This window comes from Echinops telfairi, unplaced genomic scaffold, assembly GCF_000313985.2.
Source record: "Echinops telfairi isolate 266 unplaced genomic scaffold, ASM31398v2 ScPeMD7_7468;HRSCAF=8506_0, whole genome shotgun sequence".
In the NCBI taxonomy this organism is placed as follows: Eukaryota; Metazoa; Chordata; class Mammalia; order Afrosoricida; family Tenrecidae; genus Echinops; species Echinops telfairi.
In genome coordinates, this window is record NW_022111369.1 from 53,000,630 (window position 1) to 53,014,477 (window position 13,848).

The 13,848-nt window shown below is 38.0% G+C and overlaps 1 protein-coding gene and 1 non-coding gene across 2 annotated transcripts in view; both read right to left on the bottom strand.

Moving 5' to 3' along the window:
- UGDH (UDP-glucose 6-dehydrogenase) overlaps positions 1-13,848 on the bottom strand; it is a 30,623-nt gene that overhangs the window by 2,350 nt on the left and 14,425 nt on the right. The window contains exons 5-9 of the mRNA XM_004703162.2: positions 13,565-13,762; positions 13,064-13,211; positions 6,783-6,877; positions 4,603-4,733; positions 217-350 (exon numbers count right to left, since the gene is read on the bottom strand). Coding sequence (XP_004703219.1) covers positions 217-350; positions 4,603-4,733; positions 6,783-6,877; positions 13,064-13,211; positions 13,565-13,762 — 706 coding nt within the window. The remainder of the gene's footprint in view (positions 1-216; positions 351-4,602; positions 4,734-6,782; positions 6,878-13,063; positions 13,212-13,564; positions 13,763-13,848) is intronic.
- LOC115873426 lies at positions 7,145-7,278 on the bottom strand. The gene has a single exon (XR_004048423.1). It is a non-coding gene; the product is annotated as a small nucleolar RNA SNORA84 (small nucleolar RNA).

Here is a 13,848-nt window from a genome sequence, read left to right on the forward strand (position 1 = left end):
TGGCTGAAGTGCCAGTGGGGAAGATACAGTGCAGTGTCCAGAGCATCCCCATCTTACTCCAGAAGGGCCATCTTGGAATCTTTGGAGATTTATGGAATATTGTAAGAAAAACCCCACAACCAAACATTAGATTCACCCACAGCTGGTCACTTCAAACCTGAGAAAACACGGCTAAGAGGTTGAAAAGCGGGGGCGGGGCCCATACTCAAGCCTTACCTTGGTCATCAGCTGAAACACCTGGATGAGAAAGATCCACAACTATTTGTTCCCTGGGTACTTTTGGATCATATATATGGAGGTGTGCACCTTCATCCATCAAATATTTGCTAATATATATACTAGAGGACTCTCTGAAAAGGAAAAAAACACAGTATATTGCTGTTTTTTAATGCATTACATTTTAATATTCAGGGAGTGTAAGATACAGGTTAAGACTGTTTAATTGGCTAAGTGATGAGCAAATTAATGACTTTAATTTTAATCTTTGTTTTATATAATCATATATCGTTGTTGCAACACATAGCAATCCTATATGCAAAAGAATAAAACCAGGCTCGATCCTGTGCATCCTTAGAATTATGGCTGTTTGTGATCACTGTTGCAGGCGCTGTGCCAATCCAGCTGTGAGGGTTTCCTTTCAATGACCCTCTGCGTTACCAAGCGTGAGGGCCCTTTCCAGTGACGGATCTCTCCTGATAACAAGTCCAACGTAGGTGAGACCTCATCCTTGCTTTTAAGGATGCATTCTGGCTGTACTTCACCCCAGACAGATTTATTCATTCTTCTAGCTGCCTAGTAATATTATTCACCACATCATAAATCAAATACATCAAATCTTCTCTGTCTTCCTTACTCATTCACTAGGTTTTGTACACAGATGAGGTAATTGAAAATATTATGGTGCTGGCTGCTGTCGTTAGGGGGCATTAAGTACACTCTGGTCCATGGTGATGCTAGGCACAACAGAATGAGACACTGCCTGGTTGTTCCTGTGCCTGAGCTCATTGTTGCAGCCATGATGTCAATCCATCTCCTTGTGGGCCCACCTCTCTTCACTGCTCCTCCCTCCGCTTTACCAAGCATGCTGTCCTTCTCCCGGGACTGGTCTCTCCTGACAATTATGTCAAAAAGCATGTAAGAAGAAGTTTGGCTACCCTTGCCTCTAAGGAGTACTCTGGCCTAGCTTCTTCCAACACAGAGCTTTGTCCTTATAGTAGTCATGGTACTTTCAATATTCTTCCCCAGCACCACAATTCAAATGCATTGATTTTACTTCAGTCTTCCTTATTCGGTGCTCAATTTTCACATGTGTAAGGTAACTGAAAATACTACCGCTTGCCTGGCAGTTTGCTGTACTGTATGTGGTGGCTCATGTACTGCTGCGATGCTAAGAAGCGATGTCACTGGTATTTCAAATGCCAGCAGGATCACCCAAAGTAAACCGATTTTAGAGGAGCTTCCAGACTAATGACAACAAAGAAGGAATGGCATGGGCTAGGTGCACCGTAAAGAGCCCTGGTGGTGTAGTGGTTAAGCACTGGGCTGAGATCCACATGGTTGGTAGTTCAAAACCACCACTAGCTCCTTGGGAGAAAGACTGCTCTCTGTTCCCACAAACAGTTACCATCTTGGAAATCCATGGGGGTTCACGATGAGTCAGCATTGACTCGATTGCAGTGAATGCAGTGAGAGGTGTACCTTAGTCTTCAAGGGGACATTATTTGCTTTCAAACCTTTTAAAGATGTCTTTTACAACAGATTTGCCTGGTTTAATCCATTAATTTCTCACTGCTGTTTCCATAGATGTTGATTGTCGATCCAAGTAAAATTAAACACTTTACAACCTAATGCTTTCCTCCAGTTATCATGCTGTCTATGGTCCAGCTGGTAAGAGGTTGTTTTCCTCATGTGGAGGTGTACTACAAACGGATAGTGTAGTCTTTGATGCTCAGCAGTAAGTGCTTGAAGTCCTCTGGGCTTTCAGTAAGCACGGATGTACCTGCTTACCACAGGTTGTTAATGACTCGTCCCCCAATCCTGAAACTGCACTGTTCTTCATACAGTCCAATTTCCTGAATTACTTGTTCATCAGACAAACTGAGTTAATTAAGTATGGTGAAAGGATACAACCCCAAGGCATATATTTCCTGATTTTAAATCCTGCCTTGTCCGCTTGTTTCATTAGAAGGCTGTCTCTTAATTTATGTAGTTTCTGCATGAAGACAATTAAGTGCTCTGGAATGCCCACTCTTCACAATGCTATCCATAATTTGCTATGATCCATGTAGTCTAATGTTTTTTCTGAATCTCCTTTGAATTTCTGGCAGCTTCCTGTACTGTTGCAGCCCTATCTGAATTTTCTGCAGCACATTTTATTTGCCTCTGATACAGATGATATCGTTCAGTATTTCCTGCACTTCATTGGATCACCTTTCTTTGCAAAAGACACATATAAGGATCTCTCCAGTTGGCTGGCCAAGTAACTGTCTCCCAAATTCTTGGCACAGGTGAGTGAGCACTTCACTTCAATGCTTCATCAGCTTGGTGAAACTTTTCAGTTGATATTCCATTAATTTATGGAGTCTTATTTATTTAATTATTTTTTGCCAATGCCTTCAGTGTAGCTTGGAATTCTTCCTTTAATACCAGAGAAACAAAAAAACTCACCGTCGAGTCAATTCTGACTCATAGCGCCCTATAGGATAGGGTAGAATTGCCCTGTTGATTTTTGAGTCTGTAACTCTTTATGTAAGATTGAAAGACGCATCTTTCTCATGGAAAGCAGCTGGTTGTTTTGAACTGCTGGTTTTACGGTTAGCTGCCAATGCGCACTCACTATGCCACTCAGTCTTTGATTATATGCTACCTTCTGAAATGGTGAAAGCCAATCAATTCTTTTTGGTACAGTGACTGCATTCCTCCAACTATCTTTCTTTTTCTCTTAAGAGAAAACAGAATGTATGTTTTGGATGTGGAAAAAAATGGTTTATGTAAATTTAAATGAATGATAAACAATCTAGGGAAAAAATTCTACTGTATTAGAATTTGACTGGACATATTTACAAAGGCAAAGAGCAATTTTATGAAAATGTTAGAATTTATAATGTTCTAGAAATGATAATATTAACAATTAATTACTTGAAATTATGAAGAAAAATCTTAGCTCCTAACCTAAGATATTTGTGGCTTGGGGAAGTCATAGTTCTTCAGCATTCTTTTAGACTTAGGGGCAAGTTTTTAAAGCAGATTTGTGAAGCTGATTTAATTCCCACTTGCCTGTGTTCCCAATTTTCATTCCTCTTTTTTCCAGAAGCCTTCCTGCCTTTCGACCTTTGTTCCTGGGCAAATGGTACCTTTTGGATTTCCCCTGAGGCTGTTAACCTTGTAAGCCTGCTTATCATTTGGCTGCAAGTTGAGCCACAGGGCAAAGAATGTCAAGTCTCAGCGGTCCCCCCAGTTTCTATCCAATCAGTAAGTCTGGTCTTCCCTATGATTTTGTATTTCTGTCCACATTTTTCTCCCATCCTATCCAGGACGTTCTAATGTAATCCCTTCCAGAGTTATCGAAGTAGTATTTTTTTATGGTAGTCTATCTAGTCTCAGAGGTGTGGAGGCTGAGGCTCATGTGATCTCTTAATCTTTGGGACTAATTGTTTGTGTCTCTGATTTTCTGCCTTCTTCTTTCTCTGGACAAGAGGAGACCAGAGTTGCATCTTAGAAGGCTGCTCACAAGCTTTTAAGACCACAGTTGCTACTCATCAACATAGGATGTAAAATACTATCTTTGTGAACTTTATGCTAATTGATGTTGGTTGTCCCGCCCTTGCCCCCCCCACTATGATCCTGAGCCCCAAGGACCAGTGACATTTTCTCATGCTTGATTATGACTGAAAAACCGTCAAAATTTTGCCTTCATATGTATTCCTGAATCTATTTTTGCACATATAGAAATCTCAGCTTTCAAATCTATGTGTACATATACATCAGTAGTCTTATTTGCATTCCTAATTGTTCAGCTTGAGTATTTATCTTTGTAGTCCCTTGTATAGCAAAAATGCATTGACATTGAGTCAATTCTGTCAAATGCTGACTGACTCTATTATTATTTTATTGCAAGACTGTGTATATAATTGTATTACCTTTGTTGCCTTTATCTCATTTTCTTCTCAAGGTCTTTCTGTCTCAAACATTTTGTGCTGCCCTCTCTCTTACTGTATCCTGCCTTTTATGCTTCCTGCATGATTCAATATCTCGCCCCCAGACTCCTTCAATAGAGCAACTTTAGGTTTGAGTTTTTCCTTTATTTCTTTCATGTTGAGAAATGTCTTCTATAATTTTCCTTTTTGGTTTTTCAACTCTAGGTCTTTGCATATCTCACTTTAATACTTTACTTTTTCTTCTTGAGCTGGTCTTTGAAATTTTCTCTTCAGCTCTTTATTTCTTCCATTCACTTAACCTACTCTGAGTTCAAGAGCAAGTTTCAGAGTCTCTGACATCTATTTTGTATACATATCCCACACACCTCCACCAACCAACCAATCAGGATAAGGTAAAGAGTTTCACACTCTCAGTAGCATTTGAAATACTTCAAGTAACTGATACCTCGTATCACCAGTGTCCTTTTTGAATGCAAATCCCAGAATAGCTATCTTCTTATCAGTCACGGTATTAAATAAGCTGTCTATAATCCGGGAAGCAAACCTCCTCCTCTGGTAGTCATTCATGTCTATGACCTGAAATTACATGTACAATCGTGCAATGATCAGTTAAAAGAGGTGCAGCTTGTAATATAATATTGCTCAGATTTTATGTTGAGTATTCTTTTACGATTACAAGCCTTCCAAATTAACTGGAGGCAAAGAGTAACCAACCTCTTTAGCTTGTACACATTAAAAAAAGCAGAGGATGAACCCGCTCTCCTTTCTTCCTACAAGCCATCCTAGACATTTATCCTTCCATTTGGTTTGACGTTCCATGAACTGGGCTAAGGTAAATGTATAGAAGGGGAAGCTAAAGATTCATCCATAAGAGTATTTGAATACAGTAATGAGCCAACCTAAATAAGGTAAGTAAATTCAGTGATTTTTCTTGTTTGTCAACTTCTTCTAGATCAGTGGAAACAAGGTTGTAAGCAATCAAACCCCAAATATTACCTGATTTACCTCTCCCCTCACTTCCGTAACTCCCCACCCTTCACCAAAATTGACTGTAAGACTAGACAGGGAACAATGAAACAATATACACTGTTATACCTGTCTCTAGGCAGTCCATAACCACACAAATACTTGAGTTTTTAATTAAATATTTTAAGAATCTTTGACCACCTAATCTTTTAATTCCAAGAATTATATATATAAGACTTCAGGTTGGTAACCAGGTGAATATAAGGAGAGAGACAGTTCTGTTTGTCATTTTAAAAAGGTATTAAATTTCTAGGGGTCAACTCAAACCTGGAGAGTTTAGGAACTTGGGAAATTAGCCCAAAGTGTAAAAGTCAGCCTTTATCTACATTTTCCCAATGATACTAAGTAAGATGAAGCCATCATGCTGGATTGAGTGAAGGAACAGAGAACATGTATATTTTTCTTTAAAAAAAAAAAAAGCACATTTCCTTAGCTTCTCACCCATATCTATTGCTGAGAAAAGTTATTCTATCAGGTGAACTATTTGGGAAAAGCATATTAGGCAAATTACTTTATGGCTTGAAACCTAAGTTTCCTCATTTATAACCAATCTCAAAAAAAGACAAACAAAAAACAACCACCTACTACCATGAAGTTGATGCCAACTCATAGAGACCCTACAGGGGAGGGTGGAATTGCCTCTGTGCATTTCCAAGACTGATACTCTTCATGGGAGTGAAAAAGCCCCGTCTTTTTCCCTTGGAGCAGGCTGGTGGTTTTAAACTGCGAACCTAACAGATTAAATGCTAATTCATAACCACTACATCACTTGCCATAATCTATTCTCAATCACCACAACCCCATCTATGTCAGAGAAGAACCAAGAACTATGCCCGTGGGGTTTTCGGTGGGTGATTTTTCAAAAGCTGACTGATAGGCCTTCCTCATGAGCTGTGTCTGGGGCGACTTGAACCTCCAACCTCCCATTTAGTAACTTATTGGCACCACCCAGGGATACCTTCCATCTATAAATGAGGGATCATGTGAGCTAAATAAATGCTAACTCTTTCCTAGAGCCCATTCAATGTTCCTAATTTGGGAAAAGTCATTAATTTTAGCCCTGTGGATCTGGAAAAGATAAAACAAGTATCAAAACATGCAAACTACTTGAAAGTATTGCAATCTAGGTTATGCTATCATTGCGCTTTTATGAGTCCCAAGATAAAAAATTAAAATTAAGAATAACAGTTCTTGAATTATTCTGGGAACAAATTTAGTTTAAGATTACAGGAAATACTGGCTTCTAAGAAACTTCCAACATAGTTGTTTAGCAAAACACCAACAAAGTAGAGAGCAAATGTCTTGAGAATGATGAGGGTAACGAATGTGCTTTATACAACTGATGTATGTATTGTGATAAGAGTTGTATGAGCCCCCCAAAAAATGATTTTAAAAAGCAAACAAAAGCACCAACAAAGTAAAAACAATGAAGTAAAAAAAAAACAAAAACAAAAAAACCCCACAATGAAGTCTAATAAAGTAAATAAATATAGTTTTCTTGGGGGAAATAAATATATCCCATCTACACATCTCATAGGCAAAGCATGACTTGTTTTCATTAAAAAGTAATGGAAAATTTTTTGTAATAAAGATGAATACCTGCTGCCAATAACGAGCTACTTCAGGCAAATTCAAAGCCTCACAGAGATACACCAAATTCAGAACATCTTTTTGAAAGCAGCTCCCACCAAAACCTGAAGAAAAAGTCAACATATTTGATGTAAGAACCACATACCAAATCAGCAAGCAGACTATGCTAGGCGTTCTCATAATATTACAGATGTTGGAAAACTCATGGGCTGACACCTTGTGTGACATTAGTCAACATTTTAAGTAGTTTGCAAATAATTTTCTTAAGTTTAATTATGACTAGTCACATTTGAATTTTTGTCATATATTTTATCTTCTTTTTTTCTTATTTATGTGGTATCACAGTCCCACATTTATTTTTTTCAAATGTGCCATGTACCAGTGACCGGGCTATGGAGGCTGCTGAAAAGGAACAGCCCCCATGCATACATCACAGTATTACTCTGGCCCATCGCCATCGACCGGAGAGCTGTACCTGAACAACAGCACCCAGCAACCACAGGGCATTGTCCCACATCTCTTACTGAAGAAGGTCAACAAGCAAAATGCTTTCAGCATCCCAAAAAACTGTTGCCATAGTTAAAAAAAAAGCAGGAGTAGCAATATTAGTTTTTGACAAAACAAACATCAAAGTAAAAGTCAGCATGAGAAACAAGGAAGGCCATTATGTAAGGATGAAATCTAAAATGGAACACAAAGGCATAACCCTAACAAATACCGATGCACCCAATGAAAACCTTCAAAATACAAGAATTAAACTCGTATAGAATTGAACAGATAAATACATGATAATACTATGACTTCAATACATCACTTCTGAGAAAAGACAGAACAACTAGCAAGAAAGTCAACAAAGATATGGAAAAACTATACGGGGTGGGGGGGGGTGGGGGGGCAGAGGGGGAAAGAGGAGTTGATACTAACCGCTCAAGTAGAAAGAAATGGTTTGGAAATGTGACGGTGACATATATACAAGTGTGCTTAATACAGCTGAATGATGCATTGTTGTAAGATTTGTAAGCACCCCCAGTAAAATGATTAATAAAAAACTATACAACAATTAATCAACTTGATCTCTGTGGGCATAAACAGAACACTTCCCCCAACAAAAGTAAAATATACATTTTTTTCAAGGGTACATGGAATGTACTACAGAAGAGATCATATGTCAGACTATAAAGCAAGTATCAATAAATTTTAAAACATTGAGATACTACACACCATTTGTTTCAGATCACAATGCTATAAAATTAGAAATCAACCATCGGGCTGCAACCAAAGTCATAAATAAATAGAATCAATGACACGGAAACTAAACACTTTTCTTAAAAGCCACTGGGAATCTGAAGAAATAGAGTACAGTTTAAAAATTCTTTGAAACAAATGAGAACAAAAATACAACTAACCAGAATCTCTGGGACACAAGAAAAACGGTATTCAGAGCACACATCAACGAGGAAGAGTAACAATAAACACTACCACACCACCTACAACAATCAGAACAAGATCAGCAAATGAACTCTCATACACTAGAAGAAAAAATACCAAATATTAGAATATATAAATAAATCAGACACCAAAAAAAATCAACAAGACAAAAAGTTGGCTCTTCAAAAGGATTAGTAAAAATTGATAAAACACTGACACCTTAGCAAAGGAAGGAGAAAAAGCAAACAAGAAATTAAATGGACTTCCACTACAGAATCAGCCAAAATAAAAAATAATTATATAGTATTATGAAAAATTGTATTCCAACAAATTTGGAAATCAACAGAAAGTTAATAAATTTCTAGAAACATATTACCTACCTATATTAACATAGACCAATGTAGAAAGCCTCAAGGAGGCTTATAACACAAGAAATAGATCTGGTCATTAAAAAACTCCCATTGACAAAAAGTCTGGTTTTACTGGGGCATTCTACCAAGCAGTTAGAGAAGAGTTAACATCAATCCTACATAAACGATTTCAAAATATAGAAAAGGATAAGATACTACCAAACTAATTTTAAGAAGCAAGCATAACCCTGATACCGAAGCCAAACAGACATCACCAGAATCGAAAGTCAAAGACCAATATCCATTATGAATATAGATGCCAAAATCTTCAATAAAATTCAAGCCAAGAAGTCAACACAATAGTGAAAATATAATACATGATGATCATGTGAGATCCATACTAGTTATGCAAAGATGGTTCAGGATTAGAGAAACAATCACTGTACACCACATAAACAAAACAAAGGAAAATAGTCATGTATCAATCAATGCATAGAAGGCATTTGATAAAACTGAACATCCGTTCTTGATAAAAACACTTAATAAAATAGGGATAGAAGAAAAATTTCTCAACATAATTAAGACCCTATATGCAAAATTAACGGCTAGCATAGCTTCTCACTCAATGGAGAAAAATACAACCAAGCACCTACAGATATCTGATTTTTGGACTAAAACTCAGTAAGTGGGGAAGAGAAGATAGCCTTTTCAATAAATGGTGCTGGAAAAATTGGATCTCCACCTACAAAAGAATGAAACAGGACCCATACCTCACACCATGTACCAAAAGGAACGCAAGAAGGATTATAGAACTAGATATAAATCCTAGAACCATAAGAGATTTTAAAAAAATTTTACAAATGATCAAGGGTTCACGAGGGAGGGAGAGTGGGTGAGGGGAGGAAATGAGCTGATACCAAGGGCTCAAGTAGAATGAACATGTTTTTAAAATGATGATGGCAACATATGTACAAATGTACTTGACACAATGGATTTATTTATGGATTGAACCGATGAACAAGGATCTACATGTTACCTCCTCCTTCGGAAACGAACAACAGAAAAGTGGGTGTAGGGAGATGTCGGACAGGGCAAGATATGACAAAATAATAATTTATAAATTATCAAGGGTTCATGAGGGAGGGGGAGCGGGGAGGGAGGGAAAAAAAAACGAGGAGCTGATGCCAGGGGCTTAAGTGGAGAGCAAATGTTTTGAGAATGATGAGGGCAATGAATGTATAAATGTGCTTTATACAATTGATGTATGTATGGATTGTGATAAGAGTTGTATGAGCCCCTCATAAAACAATTGAAAAAAAAAAGAAGAACTCTTAAGAGAGGGGAAAAAAGATATCAGGAGCCCAAGTAGAAAGAAAATGTTTTGGAAATGATGATGGCAACATATGTACAAATGGGCTTGATATGTTATTAAGCAGGGATCAATTATTATAAGAGGTATAAGAGCCCCCAATAAAATTATTTATTAAAATTAATAAATAATAGTAAGATACACTATGAAAAATAAAAAAAGGAAGTACTGCCCACAAAAGAAGAACTCTTGTAAGTGTTGAAAAGCAAGGTTACTCTGAGCACCAGGATGTGCCTGACCCAAGCAATGGTATTTTCAATTAAGATGAATCAATGTGTTTGAACTATGGTGCTGGTGAAGAATACTCAAAGTACCATGGACTGCAAAAAGTAGAAAGAAGTTTTGTCTTGGAGTGCAGCAGAGTGCTTCTTAGAAGCAAGGATGGTAAGACTTCGTCTTCTGTACTTTAGACATGCTGTCAGGAGAGACCAGACCCTGGAGGAGGAGGATATATGCTTGGTGCAGAGGGGCAGCAAAAAAGGCCCTCGACAAGATGGACTGACACAGTGGCCTCAAACATAGGAACAACTGGAGGATGGCTCAGGACTGGGCAGTGTTTGCTCTGTTGTCCATAGGGCGCCTATGAATGGGAACCTGAATCAATGGCAACGAACAAGCTAGTATGAAACAAACAAACAAAAACTCTTGACATGACCTTTCCTCTTGAATGGACCACTTCCATTTCTTAGCAGTGATGTGATTGCACTCTTTCTTCAAGGTCGCTACTGGCAAAGCCAATTCATCTCCTGTTAAAATTCTGCAAATAAATGCTTCAGGATCTTGATCCCACTTGTTTCAAATTTCCATGGAAAACTATGCTCTTGGCACAACAGTTTGGGCACTTGTTGAGCAGAAACTTGCTCAAATCCTTCAGTCAGGAATGTGTAAAATTAAACAACTCAGATGTCTATGATTTTGGCTATTGTGTCTCCTGTTAACTCTTGGTCCTCTTTAATTAAGGGAAGAACAAGATTGTTTCCTTACAAATTGATGAGGATGGCCTGCCCTTCAGGCTTCAACTTCAACAGTTGCATCCTTTCTTAAAAAAAGATATTACGTTGTAAACTGCAGATTTCTTTCGGGCATTTTCCCCACAAATTTTTGATAAAGTATTGATTTCACCATTTTTCACCCAAGCTTCACTATAAATTTGATGTTCTTGTTGCAATTTTAGCAGAACTCATGTTGCTCTGATAGTGGTTCTTTTCAAGCAGCCGTCTTGTCCTTAGTGCCTCACACTAGATCCTACTCAGATATGTTGTAACAACTCAGTACAAGCTTATTTGGGTGCAAAACAAAAGAAAAAAGAAATCCATGCATAGTTTTAAAAAAAATAACATGCTTCTTCTATGACTTTTTTTGAAGACCCCTTGTATTTTTATCAAGTGGTAGCTTGAAGAAAACAACATAAAAATAATAAATAAAGGCAGGGAACCAACAGTGGGAGAAAGCATGTTGCCATTGTTGTTAGTTCCAACTTGCAGGCACTGTATACACCACACTGAAATACTGCCTGGTCTTGTGCTACAGTCACAATTGTTGCAGCCACTGTGTCAGTCCAACTCTTTGAAGGCCTTCCTCTCTTTTGTCGACTAAGCGTGAGGTCTGATGTCTCTGTCCAGGAGCTGCCCCCTCACGATACATGAGATGAAGTCTCGTCATCCTCACTTCTCAGGAGCATTCGCACTGTGCTTCTTCGTTGCTTTGGCAGTCCACGGTTTATTCAATATTCTTCACCAACAACATAACTCAATGCCTCCATTTTTCTTTGGTCTGCCTTATTCACTGTCCAGCTCTCATGCATCTGAAGTGAATGAAAAGATCGTGGCTTGGGCCAGACAAACCCTAATCCTCAAAGTAACATCTTAAGTTTTTTTTTAACATTTCAAAATATTAAAGAGGGCATAATTCAAAAACGGACTGCCATTGAGTCAATTCCAACTCACAGAAACCTTAGAGGACAGAGAATTGCCCCTGTGGGTTTCTGAGACTATAACTTTATGGGAATAGCAGGCTTCATCTTCTCCCATGAAGTGCCTGGTGGTTTTGAACTACTGACCTTGAGGTTAATAAGTCAATGTGTAACCACTAAACCACCTGGGCTTCTAAAATGGTATTTAAAAAAAAAAAACCGGGAGAAAGGAGGGGGAAAAATGAGGAGCTGATGCCAGGTTCTTATGTGGAGAGCGGGTGTTTTGCGAATGATAAGGATAACGAATGTACAAACGTGCTTTATACAATGGATGGATGGATGGATTGTGATAAGAGTTGTATGAGCCCACAATAAAATGATTTAAAAATAAAAAACTCACTTCCATCAAGTCGATGCAAACTCATAGTGACCCTATAGGATAGCGTAGAACTGTTTCTGTGAGTTTCCGAGACTATAACTTTTTCTGGGAATAAAAAGCCCTTTCTTTCTCATGGAGTGCCTGGTGGTTTTGAACTACTAACCCTGTGGTTAGCAGGTGAATGCATAACCACTATATGACCAGGGTTCCAAAGAAGGCACAGGACCCTAGAAATGTTGAATAGGCTGCCTAAAGTCCAATCTGTAAAAGACTGTATTCATCTTTATATTAAGTTTATTAAACTCATTGCTGTTGAGCCCATTTTGACTCACAGTAACTCTATAGGGCAGAGGAGAACTGTCCCTGTGGGGTTCTGAGACTGCCACTCTTTAAAGGAGTAGAAAGCCTTTTCTTTCTCCTATGAAGTGGATAGGGGTTTCAAACTGCTGACCCTGAGGTTAGCAGCCCAACACACAACCCACTACTCCACAGGTGCTTAGCTACCTTAAACAGTATGTCACAAGGTCCCATTTTCATAAATATGTTAGCAGGGAATTCTTTTCATGCTTGATTAAATAAGCTGTTCATTGAGTTATTTTATATGTGGTATCCCAAAATTGTTTTTCTTAAATGTTTTACTAAATACTATACTGAATGATGTGTATCTTACCTAACTAGTCAGTAACTATTACACAATGTAAGTAACTATTGCCTCACTTAAACACTCCCTGGTAGGCGGAAAGTCATATGTATAACAGAATCATTTTTTAAGGGCATTAAGTTAAAGATTTGCTTAAAGTTGATTATTTAGCAAAAAGAACCAACTTTACTTAGAAAAAATATTCAATTTACCAACACTGGCTTTCAGAAACTTATTTCCAATTCTCTGGTCCATTCCAATGGCTGTCGCTACCTCTTCTACGTCGGCTCCTGTTGCTTCACAGAGGGCACTTATAGAGTTAATGCTGCTGATTCTCTGGGCTAGAAAAGCATTCGCTGCCTTGAAAAAAAAAGTAAAGTATGATGAGCTAAAAGTATAATTTTATACATTTATATTACACTTCATTAAGCTGATTCAAATTACTAAGGGAGATGGAAAAGATACTCAAATTTGAGAAGGCATTGGAGGGATTTGTAAAGGAATACATTTTACACAGAAGATTAAGAGAGATTCATGGGTTAGTGATGACAGAAAAATAGTTATTTTAATGTACTCCCCCATTTTATTAAAAATTTAGAATTTCCAAATATTTAATGCACTGACATTTGATCCCTCCCCTCATGAAAATTATCTCACAATTCAAAAATCCTTGGCTTTAAATTTAAATGGGGAGTTGAATGCTATGTACCAACCAGTTTGGAAAGTTCTGAAGACCAAGTATTAGTCGTGAGAATTTTTTCTCTGGGAACCCAATGTTCATACACGGCACACAGTGCCTGCACAGCTTTCTGACCCTCTGGGGTTTCATCCCCTCCAATCAGTACTCTGTCTGGGTTCTTTAGGTCCTTGATGGCCGTCCCCTCTGCCAAGAACTCAGGGTTGGACAACACCTAGAATCCCAAAGAAAATAAGAGTTTGGTTTTTTTAAAAGAAGAGTTTTAAGCTACACTTAACTATAGGCAACTTCATGATTTTA